This window comes from Callorhinus ursinus, unplaced genomic scaffold, assembly GCF_003265705.2.
Source record: "Callorhinus ursinus isolate GAN/ISIS: 27379988/994484 unplaced genomic scaffold, GSC_fseal_2.0 scaffold9, whole genome shotgun sequence".
Classification (NCBI taxonomy): Eukaryota; Metazoa; Chordata; class Mammalia; order Carnivora; family Otariidae; genus Callorhinus; species Callorhinus ursinus.
In genome coordinates this window covers 40,019,665-40,040,878 of record NW_027397071.1, presented here as the reverse complement: position 1 = coordinate 40,040,878, position 21,214 = coordinate 40,019,665, and the positions used below count along the sequence as shown (strand labels likewise).

The 21,214-nt window shown below is 38.3% G+C and overlaps 2 protein-coding genes across 8 annotated transcripts in view; one reads left to right on the top strand and one right to left on the bottom strand.

The window, feature by feature from the left end:
* TNNI3K (TNNI3 interacting kinase) overlaps window positions 1–21,214 on the top strand; it is a 312,765-nt gene that overhangs the window by 239,620 nt on the left and 51,931 nt on the right. The window contains exon 22 of one of the 7 annotated variants that reach the window (XM_073896523.1): window positions 12,488–12,624. The exons of the other annotated variants lie outside the window; for them this stretch is intronic. Within the exon in view, the coding sequence (XP_073752624.1) occupies window positions 12,488–12,499 (12 nt within the window). The 3' untranslated portion in view covers window positions 12,500–12,624. Of the gene's footprint in view, window positions 1–12,487; window positions 12,625–21,214 lie in introns of those variants that run through there. 7 annotated transcript variants of the gene reach the window in all.
* LRRC53 (leucine rich repeat containing 53) lies at window positions 161–14,731 on the bottom strand. Its single transcript, XM_025871856.2, is given in 6 exon segments — window positions 161–537; window positions 540–1,362; window positions 1,364–2,700; window positions 5,404–5,931; window positions 11,377–12,180; window positions 14,497–14,731. Coding segments are annotated over 6 exon segments (3,837 nt in total). The 5' UTR covers window positions 14,660–14,731; the 3' UTR covers window positions 161–355.

The following is a 21,214-nucleotide window of genomic DNA, read 5'->3' as shown; positions in this document are numbered from 1 at the left end:
AATTTCCATAAAATAAACATCAAGGGTAAATCTATTCAAGTACTTTTTTTCTTATTTAATCTTTCATTTGCTTAAGGCTTTTTTTTTTTAATGTTTGCTTTCTTTTCCAGAACTAGGCAAAACTTTTCTTTTCCATTTTTCCATTCCTTAGAGACGCAAACTCAGTTAATTTTGTCAAACCTATCTTGTGGCTCCATCTTTGATTTTTGCATTATACTCAGTCATGTACTTTTATTTCACTGATAACAGAGAGTTACTGAGGAATTTTCCTCCAAAATAATGCATTTGGAATGCCTGCAAAGACTAGGAGGTGTTTGTGTGTCCTTTTGAAGAAAGCTAAAATAGAAAATGATTATTAGTTGAGTTCTGCCTCTAAAGGTGATGGGTCAGCATAATCGGCAGATGGTGGATACAGTGTAGATTTTGGAGCAGAGTTTTCAGCTTCATTTATTCTTCTAGGAATTAGAGGCATCTTATTTTTTGCCTCAAAACTAATGTCTTTTAATTCTGGTAAGGAGGAAAGCACTTGCTGTGTCCCACTGTCCCTGCACCTTCTTTATGTACACTGTTATCTTTATCTGGTTGAGTATTTTGAACTTCGCCTAAATCCTGCATATTACAGTTAACTCGAAGATCTATTTCGCTACGAGAAGGTCTATTTTCAGCTTCAGGGTAACACGTGATACTCAAATCCTTTGCTGTAATAGTAGCCTCAGCAGAGCTTGAATCATACAACATATGTTTTTCACTTTCTCCATTTTCCCAAGTTTGCTGCATTTCTTTTCTGCTGCCTTTTAAGGTCATCTGTGCAGTCCTAATTAATGGCCTAGAATCTGCCTTGTTTTCATGCGGCATTTTTTTATTTTCTTTCCCTAATATCTGTATCTATAGTGTTCCGGTGCCATCGTCTATGGGCAATGCATTTGTGCCGTCGGTTTCTCCTTTACTGCTATTAGTTAGATTCCAAAAGGCTTGAGTACTAAGAGAAGTACTGATTTCTTTGGGAATCTCTGTTCTATTTTGGTATGGGATAGAGTTTGTCTTCATCAACGTTAGGTCGCCCGTGGCTTGTGTCTCAGGGGAAATGAGAGAGGAATCCTCAGTTTCTGACTGAGGAAGTTTTATTCCTACATCATTTCCCTCATCCATGATACAACCTTCCACAGTTTGATGTGGTATTTTCCATTTGGTCATTAACATTTTTTCCTCATTAGCAAGTTGTTCATGACTTGAGTGTTGCTCTACATGTTTTAAAGTTTCATTTTGATTTAAAGTATGTTCCTTATAGGTGTCAGTCTTGTGGACACCTACAATGTGTAGGTGTGTTTGATTCCCCAGGGACAAAGAAAACTTATTTGGCTCAACCAGTCTTTGAGTTGTCCTGCTCCATGTGCTCAGTGGGCTCTGTTGCCTCTTGGTCAGTAGATCCCCTGGAAATGCTGGGTGGTAAAACATCACTTTCTATGTTTTCCCAAATAGCTGGTAAAGACCTATGCACTTCCAATGCAAGGGGAGCTGCACCTACCGTTCCCTCAGTTGCAAATTGAGAGCTTGAATACCTGTGTTCAGCTATGATGGGTGTGGGCAGAGGCAGTGTTGATGAATTGCTATCAGGAATGAGGCCATTAGGGTGAGAGTTGCCTTCCCTGGAGCTCTGGGTGACTACAGGTAAGTCATTAGCACTGAGCAGAAGAGTCTTTTTAGTGTTTTTTTGGTAATATGGGGTCTGCTTTGGAGCGTGTTTGAGAGGCATACTCTCTGAAGTGAGTTTAACATAGTTGTTACTCTCTGGCTGTTGGGGAAAATCTGCAGAGGACACAAGGTTTATATTGGCTTCTCTCTGAGAAGCCTTAGGTAATTTATTCGGCAGTAACAACGCTTGTTTACATTTCTTTGGGAGATCTGGCAAGGATTTTTCTGGATGGACTTTGACTTTTCTAAAAGGGTGTGCGTTTAATTTTACCCTTGAATTTGGCTTTTTAATTTTCCCTTTGAGGTCAGATTGATAGGTTCTCTTCTTTTTCAGAATCTGTGGATCAGTAGGCCATTTTCTTCCTTTGTTTCCCTCCTGAGGATTGCCACATTTTTTGAGATCCAAGTTGGTCAGGTGGCTACTTTGATTTTTCTGCTGTTTCCAGTGGGTTGATGTTTTAGATGACATCACCAAACTATTTTTTTCTACTAAATCGGGATCACAGAAGCTAACCCTCTTAGGGGAATATGTTTTTTTGATTTTTGTCGATAACCTTGATAACTCCGTGTTGTCCTCACTCATAAGGAATTTTTCTATTGCACTGTTAATTTGGATTTGCTCTTTCTTGGCCTTTGAACGTTCCTGACAATTTGACTTCTTTTCTTCCACATAATCTTGAAATTGATCACAGGGCACATACTTACAGATAAGAGAATTGTTTGGCTGAAAATAGCTAGGCCCGCTCCATCTTAACAGTCCATGAGGATCATCATATTCTGATCTATGTTTTTGTAAGATCTTTTGTACACAGTGTTCCTTGGGCTCACAAGGCTTGGATGATGAGCCTATAATAAAATGTCTCTGCCTGTGAGGTTGTAAGCCATTGTCTTTTTTTTCTATCGGAGGCTGCCATGATTCATTTGTTAAATGTTTTTCAAAACTTTCTCTTGCCAACATTGAAGCGGATGTTGCATATCTTCTACTAAATTTGTCACTGTTGATATCTGCTGAACAAGAAATGCAGAAATTTAGGACAGAGCTGAGTTTTATTACCCCAACCAAACAGATGCTTAGAAACCTAATGAAAGGTGCAAAAATGATTCCTCTGATTATGGCAATTCTTGAATACTTCCTAATTTTTAACCAAACCCACAAAAGACTTTGGGCAGTTCAGTGTGTTTACAAAGCTACTCTTTATGGCCACATCCTAATCCGTTGTGATGCTGATTTGAAAGTTACAGAATTAGAAATAAAAACATTCATAGTTGTACATCTTTACATTAGTTGTCGGTTGAGTTAGCTTTAAATATGAATAATATCTAATATCTTTAAATATGAATAACAAATTCATATTTAAATATGAATAATATCTATCTAAAAAAATTGTGATTTTTTTTTTCTGCATTAATTTCCCAGCTGGAACTAAATATTAGGAAGAACATGATACTATATTGGGTAGTGTTTAGATTTCAAACACAAGATACCCTCAACAACAAAAAAGAAATACCTGTGATACTACCGGCTTTATCAGAAACCATACCTGTTTTATTTCCCATCACTTAATATAGGATTAATTAAATATTTGTTAAATGAATGAGTATTTTGGAATATGGCTCATCTGTATTGCAGGAATCTCTGTGAATTTTAAATGGTACATGTTAATGTGATATTAATGATACCTGTTAAATAATACTAATGACAAAAATAATAGTAACCTTTACCATTAATTAAGCATCTACTAAGAGCCAGGCACTGTGCTAAGTACTGTACCTTCATTATCTCATTTAATATTCATAAGAGATCTGATCCACTGGACAAGTCCTTTTGTCCTATCCCTTTTACAGATGAGGAAAGATGCTTAAAGAGGTGAAATGCTTTCCCCCCCATCACATGTCCACTAATGATATGGGCAGAACTTGACCCAGGTCTCTCTGACACTAAACCCTATCCTCTTAAAGACAATGCATATTAGGTTTAAAATTACATCGTAGCAGTGTTCTTGTCTTCTGAAATTGTTTGTTTTATCCCAAGGAAGAAAGGGGTATTTCTGTCCAGAGATAGAAAGGAAGACGTGAGCTAAGCTTCACACTAGCATCTAACTCTTAAGATTTGCCTTCAACTTTCTGGGGAACCTTGGAGAAGCTGCTTACTCAACAGGTATCAAGAGATAAGACTTAGATAGGAATTTTATATGGGTATAAAATTATTCTGCGGAAAGAATTTTAGCTTTTACCGGATTCTAAGAGAGTTCTGTGACTCAAAGATAAATATTCAGAATTATTGGACTAGATCATCTCTAAATCTCCCCTACTCCTGAAATACTGTGATTCTGTGTTTCCAAGTTTGAAAACATAATCAGAGTGACACTGACTCTTACTGACTTCTGCTCTAAAGCAGATGTGGCCTTGGTTGTTTTGTCCTCCAATACCTGTCCTCTCCATCTCCAGTACAATGCCTGACATGTAGCAGAATTTCAAGTCTTTCTTAAAAGTAAATGTATTGATTTGACAAACAAATGTGTTCTCTGTGTGAAACAACTGACTGGGTTTTAAATGGTTAAGAGACAACATTCCCTTCAGTATAAGAGTTTCCCACAGAAAAGTTAAGGCATTGGACAAAGCTAAACATCTGCCCTAGGTGTGACTCTATTGAAAGGGTAAGTGCTTATTTCTTTCTAAAATAAAGCCAGTCTGATCTGGTTTCTATGGCAGATTTTTTTTTCTTGACTATTCCTCTCTTGAGTCAAATCATCAGTCCCCAGAAACTAGTAAGAACTGGAGTCTGGGGAATGCAATGGAATAAATTCGTATCCTGCCTTATGCCACACATGAAATAACATACAGTTTCATTATTTTCCAATTGTCCCCAAATCCATCTTAAGGGCCATATCCCCATGGTGAGAATTTCTTGGTGCAGTACCTCCACCATTCACATTCTGAGAGAAAGCTCTGCTTATTGTAAACCAATTCAAATAAATGACAGGAACCTCTTTACAGAGCTGTCAAAGTTTTCACTGCTGAGCCTGAAAGCATCACCTTACTATTCAGGAAGGAAAAGGAAGACATTTAATTCATTGCCTCTGCCTAAATATTGACATTGCCCATGTACAGTGGGTAGATGTCACGGCCAGATTCACTTGGCTCCCAACATGGGACAATGAATTAAGTCCTGACTTTCCCTGGACTGGGAAGTTATCATCCCTGACAGCTCAGCAAGCAAAGTGTGTGTCTTGACATCATTCCTGAAATGAATCACTAGCATTAGAAGGCCCATTCTTCTAACATGTCATGCTCTGAGAAGGTTCCTTACTGCAGAATTGGCATTAGAGCTCGAAGGATGTTGGAATAAAAGCCGATACTCAGCCTCCCATAAATCTTAACAGCATATGGCTATTTAAAAGCCTTCTTTTCTTTAAAAAAAAAAAAAAAAAGAAACTTGTTAGGTGTTGGGTCACAAAATTCACTTTCCAACAGGCATAAGATACTCTTAGCTCCTGAGGGTGGCAGAGTCCTCATCTACACCTTACCCCAAACACACACACACACACGCACATACACACACACACACACACACACACACACAGATCTAGTGTCTTTAGAAGAAGGATAGAGTGGTGCTACACAATGATTTTTAGAGCATTCTACTGTTGAGAAAATTAAAGGAGATTATGCCTTTCAGAGGAATTTAAACAGAGTGGGATTTTCTAAAACAAGGCAACTCCCCTATTGTTCTTGTTACATGCTGTGGCAGAATTTGAGGTTGGACTTCCCCAGGCTTATGATTCCTTAACTTTCTAACTCTCTTTGGACAATATCTTGTAAGTAAGCCTGCTTCATTAAAAGCTGCCATATTCCCAGGAGGCTCTGAACATCCTGACTGCAGCAATCTGCCACCAAAGCAGAAGAAAGTGCTATCTGCCCCATGGTCTTTACCTTTCAGGTTTCTAAATGATCCGTCAAGGGCTGTGGACTCAGAGGCCAGTGCTGCTTGATGGCTGTTTTCCTGTAAAAGCGGCATTTCCTTTCTGGACCCCACAATGGACATGACCTTTATCTCGTTTTCCTGAGTTAAGTGGCAGTTACAGTATCCCTTAGTGTGGTAATTTCTTGCCTCATGAGCACGCAGGGATTCATCGAAGGTTCTGCAACAAAGGTTTTCTGATGTGTGTTCATTTGCTTTGCCTTGTTGGAGTTTCCAGTTAAATACAACTAAACCTAGGCAAGTGAGACCAACAGCTCCTGTGACAAATAGAGAGACCATTAAAAGATAACATCAAAGGAAGAAACATATAAATCACCAAATGTAAAATCCACAAATATCAAGGTTAATGGTTTAAAGGGCATCAGAATTGCTGGGAAGTCTATCACCATGGAGAAAAATATCAGTCCAGACAGAGGCTATTTAATCAACATTGTTCTGTTTGTTAATTTGGATCTCTCTTTGTAGCTATTAAAAATTATAAGAAAAATACCATCTGGAATGCCTTTGGTAGAAAAAAAGGTTTTTTTGTTCATGGACTGAGATTCATTCAGGATAAAATAATTCTTGCATTAAAATTCTTCTTCTGGGGCACCTGGGTGGCTCAGTTAGTTAAGCGACTGCCTTCGGCTCAGGTCATGATCCTGGAGTCCCGGGATCGAGTCCCACATCGGGCTCCCTGCTCGGCAGGGAGTCTGCTTCTCCCTCTGACCCTCTTCCCTTTCGTGCTCTCTATCTCTCATTCTCTCTCTCTCAAATAAATAAATAAAATCTTTAAAAAAAATAAAATAAAATAAAATTCTTCTTCTGCCTATAGGAAACCAAGTTTCCTATTTCTTAATCCCATAGTGAATTAAAGTAGACTACATTTAGTACATACCCTGAAATTTCCATATACCGTAACCTCCTCCTATTGTTGTATTTTTATCATCCCTAAAGATTCACCCCCTACCTCAGAAAAAGTCATTGACTTCCTATTAGCATCAAGGCCAAACTCCTGGGCATCCAAGACTCAGTGCCGTCTGGCCATAACCTTCCTTCTTTGCCTAATTTTTCATTTTTCATTATTAAAACATTATGTTTCAAACTCTTCAATTCATTAGTCTTAAAGTATTTCTAAGCTTTTGTGTATGCCCTTAGTGACTCAGTGACTTGTGCTTTCTCTATCTCTGCTTATTTGAAATTTATTTTTTTTGAAATTTATCCTTTAAAAACTAAATCAGTACCTCTAAATTTCTTGATACCTTTGCTGTTTTTTCCATCTTGCAAAACTCCCACAAAACAATGACTGACATCTAATCTCAGACTGTCTGGAACTGTCCTTTCATGTTCTATGTACATATAGCTTGTCCTCTGAATAAAATTGTAGAGGGCAGTGTTTCTGAAACTCACATGCAGAGTCTAACCTGTTTCTACTTCAGTGTTTCCCATCTTGACAAATGGCATGCTCAACCACCTAGATGTTCAAACCAAAGTCTCTTGAGTTATACCCCACCTCCCTCTCTGTCACAGTCATTTCCTTTTCTCTTAGCCCTTATAACAGTATAAAAATATTGTGTTCACTTACCTGCTTGTTTGTTCACTGTCTGTCTTCCCCTGCTAGAATTAAGCACTGAGAGGAAATGGAACTTTTCAGTCTTGTTTGACATTGTATCTCCAGTACCCTCAAGTCTGGCACAGGCACACCAGAAATGTTTACTGAATATTCTTAAATAAACAGAACGGATTCTGTTTATGAGTTCTGATAATGAATGCACTGAGTGGTCCAATCTTACAAATCCCCAAAATGGTGGTGGGGAAGACATGGCATCAGTATCAACTAAGTTAGGAGCCCCGTTTTCTAAGGCCAGCTCTGACCATAAATTGCTGTGTGACCTTAGGCAAGTCAGTTCCCCTGGAGAACTCAGTTTCCTGACTCTGGAAATGAGGACAGTGAAAGAGATGATGTCAGCATTTTAGACTTTTTGATTGACTGCACCATGCCTGGTTCCCTCCACTGCAAACAACTTTAATGAAAACGTGATGATATTTTTTGAACTTGAAAGAAAAGAAAGTGTCAGGCATGATTGCTTCATTTTTCTGTTAAAGATGAAGATTACCCAAAGTGAATAGCATTCTCTGGTAAAAAAAAAAAAAAACATTCAACCTTTGCATAGTTTACCAGATCTTGAGGTCTTATAAGCCCCACTTTAATTTTTTTTTACAATATACTTTTAGTGTTATCACATTTTGAAATAATTTAATCTCTATTAAAGATATATTTTTAAAAAGTTAGTAGCACTTTTGCTAATTATATACTTCCAATGTTTATTTTCAGACTGAATAACAACCAGACAATATAAACACCAAGGTCCATCTGGTTATGTTTTTAAATAAAGAGCAATAAAAAAAAAGTAGTAGCAAAACTTAGATCAGACAGTTTATTGCCTAGTAATTCCAAACAAGACTTGTGGCTTTAAAATATTAAAAACATATGAAAATAATAAAATTTTAGAAACACTCCATATGTCTTACAGGGAGTAAGAAAACTCAGGATTCAAAGCTTTGTTCTGACACTTTCCTTGGGCAAGTTTTCTAACCTCTCTGAGCCTTATTTTTCCTCCCTTATCAAACAGGGATGATTAATACGACTGGTAATTAAATGAGATAATATATGTGACATTTAACACAGTGTTTTGTCATTGTGGTTTATGGTTATGATTGCTACTGCTGTTGTTTCAGTTCAATATTGCCCTATTAGGTCCTAGAAGACTCAGCTGGCACGGGGGGTTGGGGGGGCGGGGGAGAGGAGTCCAAAAAATAAAATCATTAAGAGAATACGTCATATGGCTGATGCAGTTACTAAGCCAAATAATAAAGGAAAGAAAGACCTAAATTTTCTTAAACACATGCATCAGCCATTGAAATGAGAGTAGGCATAATCTGATTATAGGGTAAAATTTCTCCTCTAATTGTGTCTAAATGGCAAGGAACCACTCATTCTCCTGCTGTTGATGCTAGAACTATGTCTGCACCACATTACCACTCAGGTATGGTCACTTTCTATTAGTGCAGAGAGCAAAAAGCAGCAAATGAAGCTTGTAGGCAGGCTGAATGTGCTATTAAGAAGATGGTTGAATTTTCATTGCCATGGGCATTGTTGCTATTTTTAAAAAGCGTTCTAACAATCTTTCTGAGTTGGAAAAACAACAACAGCAAAAAGCAAATTTAATGATAAGTCCTTGTTGGAAATGTTACAGCTTCATGAAATCTTTCTCTTTTCATCAACCAATTCACAGAATATGAGGGTTTTTTTTTAAGATTTTATTTATTTATTTGAGAGAGAGAGAATGAGAGATAGAGAGCATGAGAGGGAAGAGGGTCAGAGGGAGAAGCAGACTCCCCGCTGAGCAGGGAGCCCGATGTGGGACTCGATCCAGGGACTCCAGGATCATGACCTGAGCTGAAGGCAGTCGCTTAACCAACTGAGCCACCCAGGCGCCCAGAATATGGGGTTTTAAGATGTTAGCATTTAATGCCAAATAACCACTTATTGGTTTTAAATTCACTGAATATGATTATTTATAGTCCCTGGAATTGTGAGGATTTAGCTATAGCCAAAGAAGGAAAGGAAATCAGGGGTCAAATTATAGTTCTAAGTCTTTTCCCCACCATCTACAGGTATAGATTATTAACTACATTTTTACTTCCGAAGGAGTAAAATCTTAGTAGAATAAATTATATGGTCAGATTTTTTTAAAGACAAATATTTCCTAAAAACAGCATCTTTAACAATCACTTAATGAGAGGTATATAATGATACTTTCACACATTATAACTTAACATGTGTGTAATCATAGTTATAACTTATCAGAATTTGTCCATGCACAATAAGCTTCCTATTATTTTGACAAAACCTTTGAATCTTCCAGAATTTATACCCATCTCTACACTAATGTAAGTTGTTAGTAAATTTTTTTTCTGAAAATAGATATAGAAAATACCTAGAAGATGCTGAAAATTAGTCTATTGTAATATTTCCAAAATGATGCCCTACAAAACACTAATTTAACGAAATCCTCTGTGAAAAAAGAGTTAATGGTTAAATAAATTTGAGAAACACTCCAATTGTATCTTCCTCTTAAGGATTCATAATGCTCATTAGAAACTGAAAGGCAATGAGAAAAATGCTGCAATTAAAGAAGCCTATTTCACTTTGTTTAATCCAGCATTACCCAAATCTATTTGAACCCCACAACATGTTGTTCACTGTGCATCTGTGTATGTTTTTATTGGAATAGCTATTAATTATTCCGTAGAACTAGCACTTGAGTTCTAGTACTCTAGTACATTTAAAGTAAAACTCCCTGCCCTTATTTGCTTTTGTCTTTTATGGTAAATTATTTCTTAACACATATAATTACTGACATGGTTACACAGTTTTTTAAAATAATTTATCTTTCCGAGAGGATTTAAATTCACTTCCAACTGAATTTGATTATTGCCGATGGTAGTTCCATTGTTTAGACCTGACGCTGCTCTCTATCTATTCTGATTAAAAGTGTAACTGTCAGGAGTTAAAAATCTGATGTTCAGGTTTCACGGCAAACCTGCTATAGAATAATTATTTATAGCACATATTCAAAATACATCAGTTCAGTCCTGGATGTCATTTGCAAGCCTCTGGTTTTCTAGCTTTGGGGCACCCCACCCCCCCAACACACACACACACACACACACACACACACACACACACACACACCTCATCACCATGGTTACCCACAAGCCCAGAGGATTTCACCATGCACTGTAAACATAGAAGGAAAACATACATCCAGCTAGATAACTCAAGAAATCTCATGTATATTTGGTCTTTGACTAATGATACTAGGTATCACTTTGTATGATTCATCCAGTGAGAGGTAACAATGATGCATAGTCAAGAAATGTTTAAACTACTGTAGAAAAATTAAAGAGTTGAAAATTATCTTCTCCTTAGTCAGTCTAGGGAGGTATGGGCCAAGTTTATGAATGAGTTGATAAACAGAAATCTTACAAGAATTCAAAACTCCCAAATAGGCGGAAAGCAAGGCACAGGGAGATTAAATAACTTGCCCAAGGTCACACAGCAAGTAAGAGGTAGCCAGGATTCAAACCTGGGTAATCTGATTGCAGAGCTCATACATTTAATCACTGTGCTATACAACCACTATAGAGCAGGATGCATGTGATTGCCATAATATCAACTCCTCGTGCACCTGGTTAAGCCCACTGATTCTTACTATACCACAGAGGTGCACACAGAAGTATCTTGAGGAAAGAGACAATGTCTCATCACTTTTCAATCCCAATTTCTAGTGTTTTAATGAATGTCCCAGTACTCCATGGCAAATGGATGATTGATGAAATATAGATAATATTCCTGCATTACAGACAAGAAAACTGAAGTCTAAATGGCAAGGTAACTGACTCAGGATTACAGTGGTTATTACACCAAGACTAGAGTACTTGAATTCTGGTCCAAGACCCTTTCCTCTGTTAGACAGCTTCTCTGCAACAGGAAATTCTTGCAAGCTGGGCCAGGTCAGTCAACATCCTCCCACATCTACTCACAACCTCTCCCTTCCTCAAGCCTTGGAAAATTTCCCCAACCTGCCTGGGAAAAGCATCATTTAGTGTATTTTAGTAACGCGGAGATGAGCTGGGCACACTTCTCCCTGGCATACCTGCAAAGCCAAGGACAGTCAGCAGGGCCACATCCTGCCCTGGGAGGAGGGGACTTCTGTCCTTTAGAACCAGAGTGACGTTGGAAACCTTGGAATCACAGTTGGTCTCAGACAGCTTTAGCACACTCTTTGCAGTGGCCGATGGCTGACACCTTAGGTCCTTGGCATTCCTGAGCATGCGAGCAGAAGACTTAACATAGTTTCTTAAAAACCGGGCAAGGGGATAGAGATCACAAGAGCAGCTCCACTGGTTCTTATCTAAACTCAGAAGGATTAGCTGCTTCAGTGGAGTGAAGACATCCGGCATGTGGGCCAACCTATTTCGAGAAAGGTCCACTTCCTGCAGTTGAGGCAGGGGCTGGAAGGCATCTTTCCCAATGTAGGAAATAAAATTGTTAGATAAATCCAGATGCCTAAGACTGTGCAGCTTCGTGCCTCCAAAAGAACTGCCTGTCAGATTAGTGATCTGATTCCCATCCAGCTGGAGCCGGGTCAGGCCCTTGGTGTTCCGGAACCAGGAGCCTCGCAGGGTGCGCAGAGCATTATTGCTAAGCACCAGCACCTGCAGACCGTGAAGCTTGCTGAAGGTACGATCAGTGAGTGAAGAGCTGGATATTTGGTTGTGCTCCAGCAACAATGTCCGCAACTTTGAGAGGCCGTGCAGGGCATCTTCCCGAACATCCTCGATGCCATTTCTGCTCAAGGAGAGCAAGGCAAGATTAAACAAGAGGGACAGATTTGTGCTCCCTATAGAGGCGAGGTATCCATCGGTGATGATTAAAACCCTCGTGGTCACAGGGGCTGCTGTGGGGAAGAAAAGCACAGACTAGAAGCGAGATACGCACAAGTAGGAGAGGGGTACGGTGGACAGCAAAGATACTCCACGCCCTCTGAGCAATCTTACCACCTGGGTAAGAACAAGAAACAAAATGAAAATAATTCCCTGATTTCTCGGTTGAAGGGGAAGCTGGCTCTTTATCAGAATGATGGATTTTTATGTTCTTTGTTTCTATGACATGTTTATTTGAGAAACCTAAACCCATCTGTTCCTTTCGATGTCAGAGTTAATTCACTGTTTGGAATGATCACCAGGGATGTTTTTTCTTTGAAGGTGGCTTTTTAGGCATCCCGTGTACTGACCCGCTGCAGCCCTGCCGGCCCGAGACAGGTTCGCCCACGAGCCACGCCTGTGTCTGCGATTCCTAGCCAGTTTTCCACTAGCAGTGCATATTAATGCTGTGAAGTCAGTCATCTTTTCTCTCAAACCTAAAGGTATAAGTTGGGTGGGAGGAGTGAGAAGGAGGGTTGGGTTTCTGCTTTTTAGCTCCAGGCTAAATGTTGGCAACTTGGTAAGGATCTACATTCTCTCCAGATGACCTGAGGATCTGTCAGTGGGGTTCTCATTATAGTCTGGGCCATCTTGGCCTCCTCTCTAATATCCGTTCCCTCCAATGAAGTACATCATGTGATGACAGGTGGTACTCAGGGCCTCCAACTGTTAAATCCCTTCACCATAATCACCTCAGAGCTATCACTGCTCTGTCATTAGAAATCAAAGCATTTTAACTCAATAAAGATGTATTATAATCAGGAGTTATTGTAACACATCTTTATCATGCTAAAATTGTTTTGACTGCAAATGACAGTGTCATAAAGATGGAAGAGTCCATTGTCCCTGGGAGGTCTACAGGTGATATTAGAACAATCAACCATGAGGGGAGCAAATCACAATCCCTTTAGGAAATCCAGACTATACTGCCGAAACAAAGAGATTTTAAAAATATTTAAAAAAAGGATTTTCACAGTGCCTTCTTTTGGAAGAATTGCTTCCATCTCTACAGCACAAACAAGCTTAAATCATGGTGTGTGTGTGTGTGTGTGTGTGTGTGTGTGTGTGTGTTTCTGTTTAGTATTTATCACTGATTATTTGAATTCTATTAGTTCTGGCCAGTTTAGCATTTTGTTTCTCTCAATATTGTTTTTGCTATGGGTTAAGGGAGTTTTATTTTTATGGATCCCTAGTTCTCTAGGGATTTGTCGACTGAGGGAGCAGGCTATTGATTCTGTCAATTACTTCTTATCTAGGAATAGACAGAAGCCCACTCACAAGCCATCCATCTACTACTCTGTGTTTATGAAATTTAACTTCGTGAATGTGGCATTCTGTAAATGAGAAGGAAGATACAGAGGTGCTGCAATGTTTCTTACAGACATCAGCTATCTCTGATCAGAAAAAAATGTAGTGACGTTGGGAAATCTATTTGAGAGGGTAGGAGTTTAGTGTTTAAGTATTTTCAATACTAATTGGAAACAGTGTACAACCAACTAGCCTTGAAACTGTCTCTCTCCTGTCAGGGATGATAATAACTACTATCTCTTAATTTTCATAGAGTCATAGGATTTTAGAAATGAAATCATCTTCTTTCACTCCAACTTAACTCAGACTTGTTTCTGAAAATTTTCCATTGGCAGAGCTTATAGCTTGTTTATCTCTTCTTGGATATCAGGATGTAAATCACATTCTCCTCAAATTTGTTAATAAGGTGTCTTATTAAATTGTTGACTTAAGCAAGCAATATGTAATGAATACAGGCAGTGTATCTTGTTAGCATTTCTACAGCTCATTTACCACCAATAAAAAAAGACTAGACTTTCAAAATTAGATGCACTTTGATAATAATCTGTTTTGCTAGTACATCACTTAATCTTACTAATGCTGAACAATTGCAGTTCAGGTTTCTGATTCATTGATATTGTTTCCAGCAAGTGGTAGGGTTCAAAACTGCACAGAGTATGGACAAAAATATAATCAAAGTGATTTACTTTTTTCTTTTATTAAAAAAAAAGTGTGTGTTTGCATGAAATGGTAGTATTCTTTTGTAATAGCAAAATATCTCAGTCACCTCTGAAGGTCTTAACATAGTTTTGGTTGAGACCACCAGGAACAGGAAAAATAAAATAAAATAATGTTATCAGTCTCTCATCACTGTGAAAGGCTTGCTCTTTGAAAGTTTACCTCTCTCAGGCTGAGCCCAGAGAGCCCTCAGCATGATGAAAGCCATGGCAACGAATTTGCCAGATACACTTAACACTGCTTTTTAGAGCTATTGGTTTTATTACCTACTATATAGGTTAGCTGGTGACAGAGGGTTACATCTCTGGTGCACACCACACATGACGCAGGACAAGCTGCCACCAGCCGTAACACGATGGCAAAGAGCATGAGCCATCCACCTGAAAGGAGACGACAAGGCACATCATGATGTTGGCATTCATTATCCATGATTTCAGTATTTTCAGCTCATGAGGCATTTGGGTGATTTCTGCTATTTAGTGAGCACCTTGGGTTTTCACAAGATTCCAGATAAATAGCTAGAATTCTTAATTTGTATATAATCTAAACCAAACTTCTAAAGCATTTGACCATAAATTTAGAGAGCTCATCCAGAGCACACCCATTAGAATAGTTTATTTAAAAATTAAATTCCTTGGGGCACCTGGGTGGCTCAGTCGTTAAGCGTCTGCCTTCGGCTCGGGTCATGATCCCGGGGTCCTGGGATCGAACCCCGCGTTGGGCTCCCTGCTCAGCGGGAGCCTGCTTCTCCCTCTCCCACTCCCCCTGCTTGTGTTCCCTCTCTCGCTGTCTCTCTCTCTCTGTCAAATAAATAAATAAATAATCTTAAAAAATTTAAAATACTCTGTAAAATACGTACAGCTTGTTGAGCTTTTGCACATACATTATCTTATTTAATTCTTTTAATTCTGCAACTCAATTGGAGGCTGAAAGACTGAAATTTGGAATGGTTCATAAACCATTTAAAGTTACATAGCTATTTCATATTTAACCTCACATCTTTTAACTCTCTGTCTAGTTTCTTTCTAGTTTGCAGAAGTTAATCTCAGGCACTGCGTCTTACATAAGTACAAACGAATTATTTTTTGCAGATTTAGATGCCATACTTAGAGAGGGAATCTGGAGGAGCACCAAGATCATAAGCTCTACCTAGCTTTGAATTAAGCTCTGCTATTTACTGAACATAGAATCTTAGGTAAATTATTTATTTTTTCTTATGTTTTTACCTTTTCATGTTTAAAATGGAAATAGTAACAGATGCCTACATTATAGAGTATATTGTAAAAAGTAAATGGAATGCTCTAAGTGCTTAATAAATGTTAAATTTCACCATTATTTTTATGCTTTTTCAGCCCTCCAATGAAATGTTAACATCATTTGGATATAATATTCCAAAAAGCCCATTTATTTATAGTTTTCCCCAATATATTTTATTTTTTGTTTGTTTGTTTGTTTCCCTGATTGATTTAGGGGGAAAAACACTTGAAGCACATTATAATAAAAATACTCTACTTATATAATAACATAGTTTGAGAATTAAATAAAATGTAAATAAAACATAGAATCATGAATTCTGTCATTCATTCACCAGTCTGTACTGAATGCCTTCTGTAGGCGAAACACTGCTAAGGGCACTGGGGATAAGATAGTGACAAGGATAAATCCCCGCCCTCATGGGCAATGAGTAAATATCTACTAAGTCATCTGGTAATAAGCGCTATGAAATAAATAAAGCAAGAAAGAGAGCGGATAGCACTAGTTTGGGGGTTCTAAATATAGTGAACAAGGAAAACCTCTCTGATAGAGTAACATTTGAGCAAAGACCTGGAGAAGGTCAAGGTACTGGTCAGTCCAGGCGGAGAGAATGGCCGGACACAGCAGGAAGGGAGAGTCAGGCAAGAGCGAGGGCAGGCTCTGCGTGCCTTACAGATGAATGGAAGGGTTTTGCTTTGTATCCAAATCAGATGAGCCTAATCGGGGCTTTTATGAGTGGCCTTACTTAATCTGTAGTACATTTTAAAATGATTATTTTAGGGGCACCTGGGTGGCTCAGTCGGTGAAGCATCTGCCTTCTGCTTAGGTCATGATCCCAGCGTCCTGGGCTGGAGCCCTGTATCATTTGTCTCCCTGTTCAGCAAGGAGTCTGGTTCTCCTTCTCCCTCTGCGGGTCCCCCTGCTTGTGAGCTCTCTCACTCTCTCTCTCTGTCAAATAAATAAAATCTTATAAATAAACAACAAACAAACAAACAAAATGAGTAATTCTGGCTACTGTGTTGGTTACTATAGTTATGTAATATAGTTTGAAATCAGGGAGCACTATAGCTCCAGATTTATCCTTTTTCAAGATTGCTTTGGCTACTTGAAGTCTTTGTGGTTTCATACAAATATTAGGATTCTTTGTTCTATTTTTGTAGAAATATGCCTTTGGAATTTTGGTATGGATTGCACTGAATCTGTAGATTACTTTAGATAGTATGGACATTTTAACAATATGAACTCTTCCAATCCATGATCATGGAAAATCTTTCCATTTTATCTGTGTGTTTTTTTCAATTTCTTTCATCAACATCTTATGGTTTTCAATGTACAGATCTTTCACCTCCTTAGTCAAATTTATTCCTAGGTAATTTGTTCTTTTTGATGTAATTATAAATGATACTGTTTTCTTAATTTCTCTTTCTGATAGTCCATTATTAGTGTACAGAAATGTAACAGTTTTTTGTATATTTGGTTTTGTATCCTGCAACTTCACTGGATTTGTTTATTAGTTCTAACGGTTTTTTTGGTGGAGTCTCAAGGGTTTTCCATATATAATATCATGCCATCTGCAAATAGTTTTACTTCTTCCTTTCTAATTTGGGTGCTTTTTATTTATTTTTCTTGCCTAATTACTCTAGTTAGGACTTCCAATACTATGTTGAATAAAAGTCACAAGAGAGGGCATTCTTGTCTTATTCCTGAACTTAGAGGAAAAGCATTGAGCTTTTCACCATTGAATATGATGTTAGCTACAGGTTGGCTACCATTTTGGGAATACTTTTGATAGGCAAAGAACAGAAGCAGCATAAGTACTTACAAGGCAATTATAATAATACAAGAAAGAGATGATTGTGGTTTAGATGAAAAAGAGAGATAGATCATGGATAATTTTTTCATTATCATGATGCAATTTAATATAACAAATTTGAGCTCAAACAAGCTATCCTGTGCAATGGAACATGCGAGGTATACAGAAGTATATAAACCATTGCTTACTCTCAAAACACTTTCTAGATAGTGACATAAACATGTAAATGCCTAGTTATAACACAAGGAAGAATGAAGTAAATCTAAAGAAAGGAACAAAATTATTCTGTGGAATCACTTGAACACTTTAAGAAGGATGTATCTTGTGAATTGAGCCTTGAAGAGGGCAGAGGATTTCTACAGGCAGAGAATAAGAGTTAAATAATTCCAGTCTGAGAAAATAGTAAGAAAAATGCCCTGCATCAGGCAAAAGATCTAATCTCAGTTCACTTCTTTAAACCTACCTGAGCTGCTTAGAGTCTATTCCATGCATATGTGGTCCAGAGGCCAGCCAAAGATTTAAACAGAATTTGTATGCAGATTCTGGGGCTCCCTTTCTTAGACTCTTTTTTTTCCAGAATCTCCCCTCATTTTCTAGTGCTTATGCATGATAAACAGGATTCTAGAATGACCCCAAGATCCCTGTCCCCTGGTATACGTACCAAGGATAATCCTCTCCCCTTGATTATGAGAAGAACCTACAAATATGATTAAATATTACTCCTATAATTATGTTTCCTCATATGGCAAAAGGAAATTTTTCCTGGGTAGGCCTGATCTAATCAGATGGGCTCTTTAAAAGCGGAGGATATTTCTCCAGTTGGTCACAGAGGAAGGAAGAGAAACATGTCCTTGCTGCCCAGGAAGAAAGCAAATGGCCATGTTGTGAGCTACTTATAGGAACCATGTGGCAAGAAACTGTGAGCATTCTCCAGAAGCTGAGAGTCATCCCTAAACAACTATTGGCAAGAAAACAGGAGCCTGAGTCAGACAACCACAAGGAAATGAATTATTCCAATAACCAGTGAGCTTGGAAGAGGCCTTGAACCTCAGATGAGAATCACAGTACTAGCTGACACTTCGATTTTAGTCTGGTAAGACCCTGAGCAAAGGACCCAGTTAATTTTCACTCAACTCCTACCCATAGAACCTATGAGATAATAAAAGGGTGCTGTTTTAAACCACTAAATTTGTGATAATTTGTTACAAAACCATAGCTAATATACTGATTTCTCTGAATTTTGCCCTCTGTTCTGTAAGCAAGCAAACCTGTAGGCTTTCATAAGAATTTTAGTTGTTCTGTAAGATGTAGATGAAGCCTACCCTTAGGGTAAATTTTGTAAAAAAAAATAAAATAAAAAGATGGGAAACTGACTCCATGCCCTTCCTTTCTTCCAAGTGACTCCCCTCCAGAAGCTCCTGGATTTTGTTCCCTCTTTACTGCCTTTAGGTAGCTGTCTTTTACATTTTGCCCAGAGCTTATAGTTGTCTGGGGGAATGTTGATCCACTATAAATGCTACCTGTTTGTTCAGATTCTGGATACCTTCTGAAGGAGAATGAATATGATTTGCTGGTGGATTAAAAGCAAGAGTATGACAAAGAGAGAAGTCAGAGATTATTCTTTGGTTTTTGGCCTCTGTAAGTGAAAGGATGGAGTTGCCATTTACTGAAGCAGGGAAGACTATAAATATAAGAATTTGCATATGTGAGTTTAGAGTTTAAGGGAGTATACTGGGCTAGATATAGATATTGGGAGTTGTTTTTTAAAGCCTTGAGACAGAATTAAACCCTCAACAAATTAACTCTAAAGAGAGATGAGAAGAGACCCAAAGCTTGAGTCCTGGTACAGTCCAGGATTTTAAGATGAAAAGGAAAAGTGAAACTAATAGAGGAGACTGAGAAAGAACAACTTGAGAAGTAGTGACCTCAAATCCAATTAAAGAATGTTTCAGGCACAAAGGAATGATTATTTGCATTTAATGCAGTGCCAAGTAAGAAGAGCTTTGAGATGTAACCTTTGAATTTAGCAGTGAGGAGGTAAGCCTTTGTACCCTTGACAAGAGCAGGCATAGCAGAGTGTCACAGAAGAAAGTCTGGTTGGGGTGGAGGGTACATGGAAGGAGGAAAGTAAGAGACTGCAAATTTAAGCAGTTCTTTGGAGCGATTTTGGTGACTAGAGAAAATGGAGCAGTACCTTGAGGAAGAAGTGGAGTCAAGAGTTTTATTTTGTTGCTTATTTCTTTTTAAGATGGAGGAATTCATAGTACGGTTGACGGGATTAAACAATAGAAAGGGAACATTGGTGATGCAAAGAAGTAGAAAGGAGAATTATTGTTAGAGCAATGCCCTTCAGTAGATTAGCAGGGTTAAGAGTTAGTACCCAGTGAAAGAAGTGACCTCAGATAGAAAGGCAAAATTCATCCATAGAAATGCGAGTGAAGGCAAATTATGTGGATTTAGACATTGGTGGGTGGTCAATGTAGTAGTGGAAATTAGACATTTGAGGAAAGAGGAGAAGGAACAAAATAGGTATCTGGAGTGTGAGAGAGTGAGTGAGCCAAAACTGTGTAATAGGCTCTCTAGGCAGTACTGAGGGTCCACCTCAGGTTAGAGGGACATGATTTTGAAGTAAGACCAGTCAGAATGGATTTAATCAAGATGGGGATTTTTTTTCTAATAGTATCCAAAATGCATGATAAGACAAGGGAGCTGAGGCTGTATGGAAAAGAGTGATTATGATTGCCAATGAAATCTAAGCTAAGTAAGGGAGGAAACAAGGTGAGTAAATGACGGTGAAAAGATAGTAAGATGAACAAGCAAACCATTAAGAGATTCTTAACTATAGAGGACAAACTGAGGGTTGATGGAGGGAGGTGGGTGAGGGATGAGCTAAATGGGTGATGGACATTAAGGAAGGCACTTGTGATGAGCACTGGGTGTTATATGTAAGTGATGAATCACTAAATTCTACTCCTGAAACCAATATTACACTATATGTTAACTAAATAGAATTTAAATAAAAACTTGAAACCAAAAAAAAAAGAAAGAAAAGATGGTAAGATGAACAAAAAAATAAGGGAGATAGATTAGATGATAGGTAGGTAAGTAGATAGATGCAGACATGTGTATGTACATAGGACAATATTAGCATAAGCATGGTTTTTAAGGCAGAGTGATAGATACATGGAGGTTTATTAAATTGTTCTCTAATACTTTAGGGTATATTTGAAAACGTTCACAACAGAAAGTTGGTTTTTTTAAAGTGGCAAGATGGTTTGTGTGGTTAAAGATTGTTGGAGTCAGGGTTCCAGAAGAAGTAAACTAGAGAGAGAGAGAAGATTGAGCCTAGATAGTGACCTGATGGAAACTGACAGGATGGAAACATAGAAGGGTTGCGGACCTTGTTAGTAACAGGATCTAAGATAGGACCCAGGAGGTAAGTGACTCCCAGGAAGGTGGAGTATAAGTAAGGTTAAGGCAGAAGAGGAAACAAAGGAACCTAGAGATCAGGCCATTTTAATGATTACTAGCATGGATAATAAAAGCACTTAGTAGTGTTAGCATGACGGGGAGCCAAACACTAAAGCCTTCAAAGAATGAGGGACAGTGACTGGTATAATAGCTTCATAAACTGGTGGTTTTTAGAGGAGAAGCCATTTGGAAGTTGCAATGACAATAAAGAGGACCCAGAGCTCCACTCACCCCATCACCACCCCCACGGACCTAGAGGTACCAGGAATACGCAAGAAAAAACAGCTTTCACTTGAGAGGGCTTTGGGGGAAGCAGTGTCCTCAGGGGAGGGTTAGATATTAAGGGAGAAATTGTTCTACTAAGAATCTAAATTAGTTGGTTACTGCACCTGAATGTTAAATTGGGCTATCCACCTCCTGGCAGTAAAAGTTTCATAAAGGAGAAA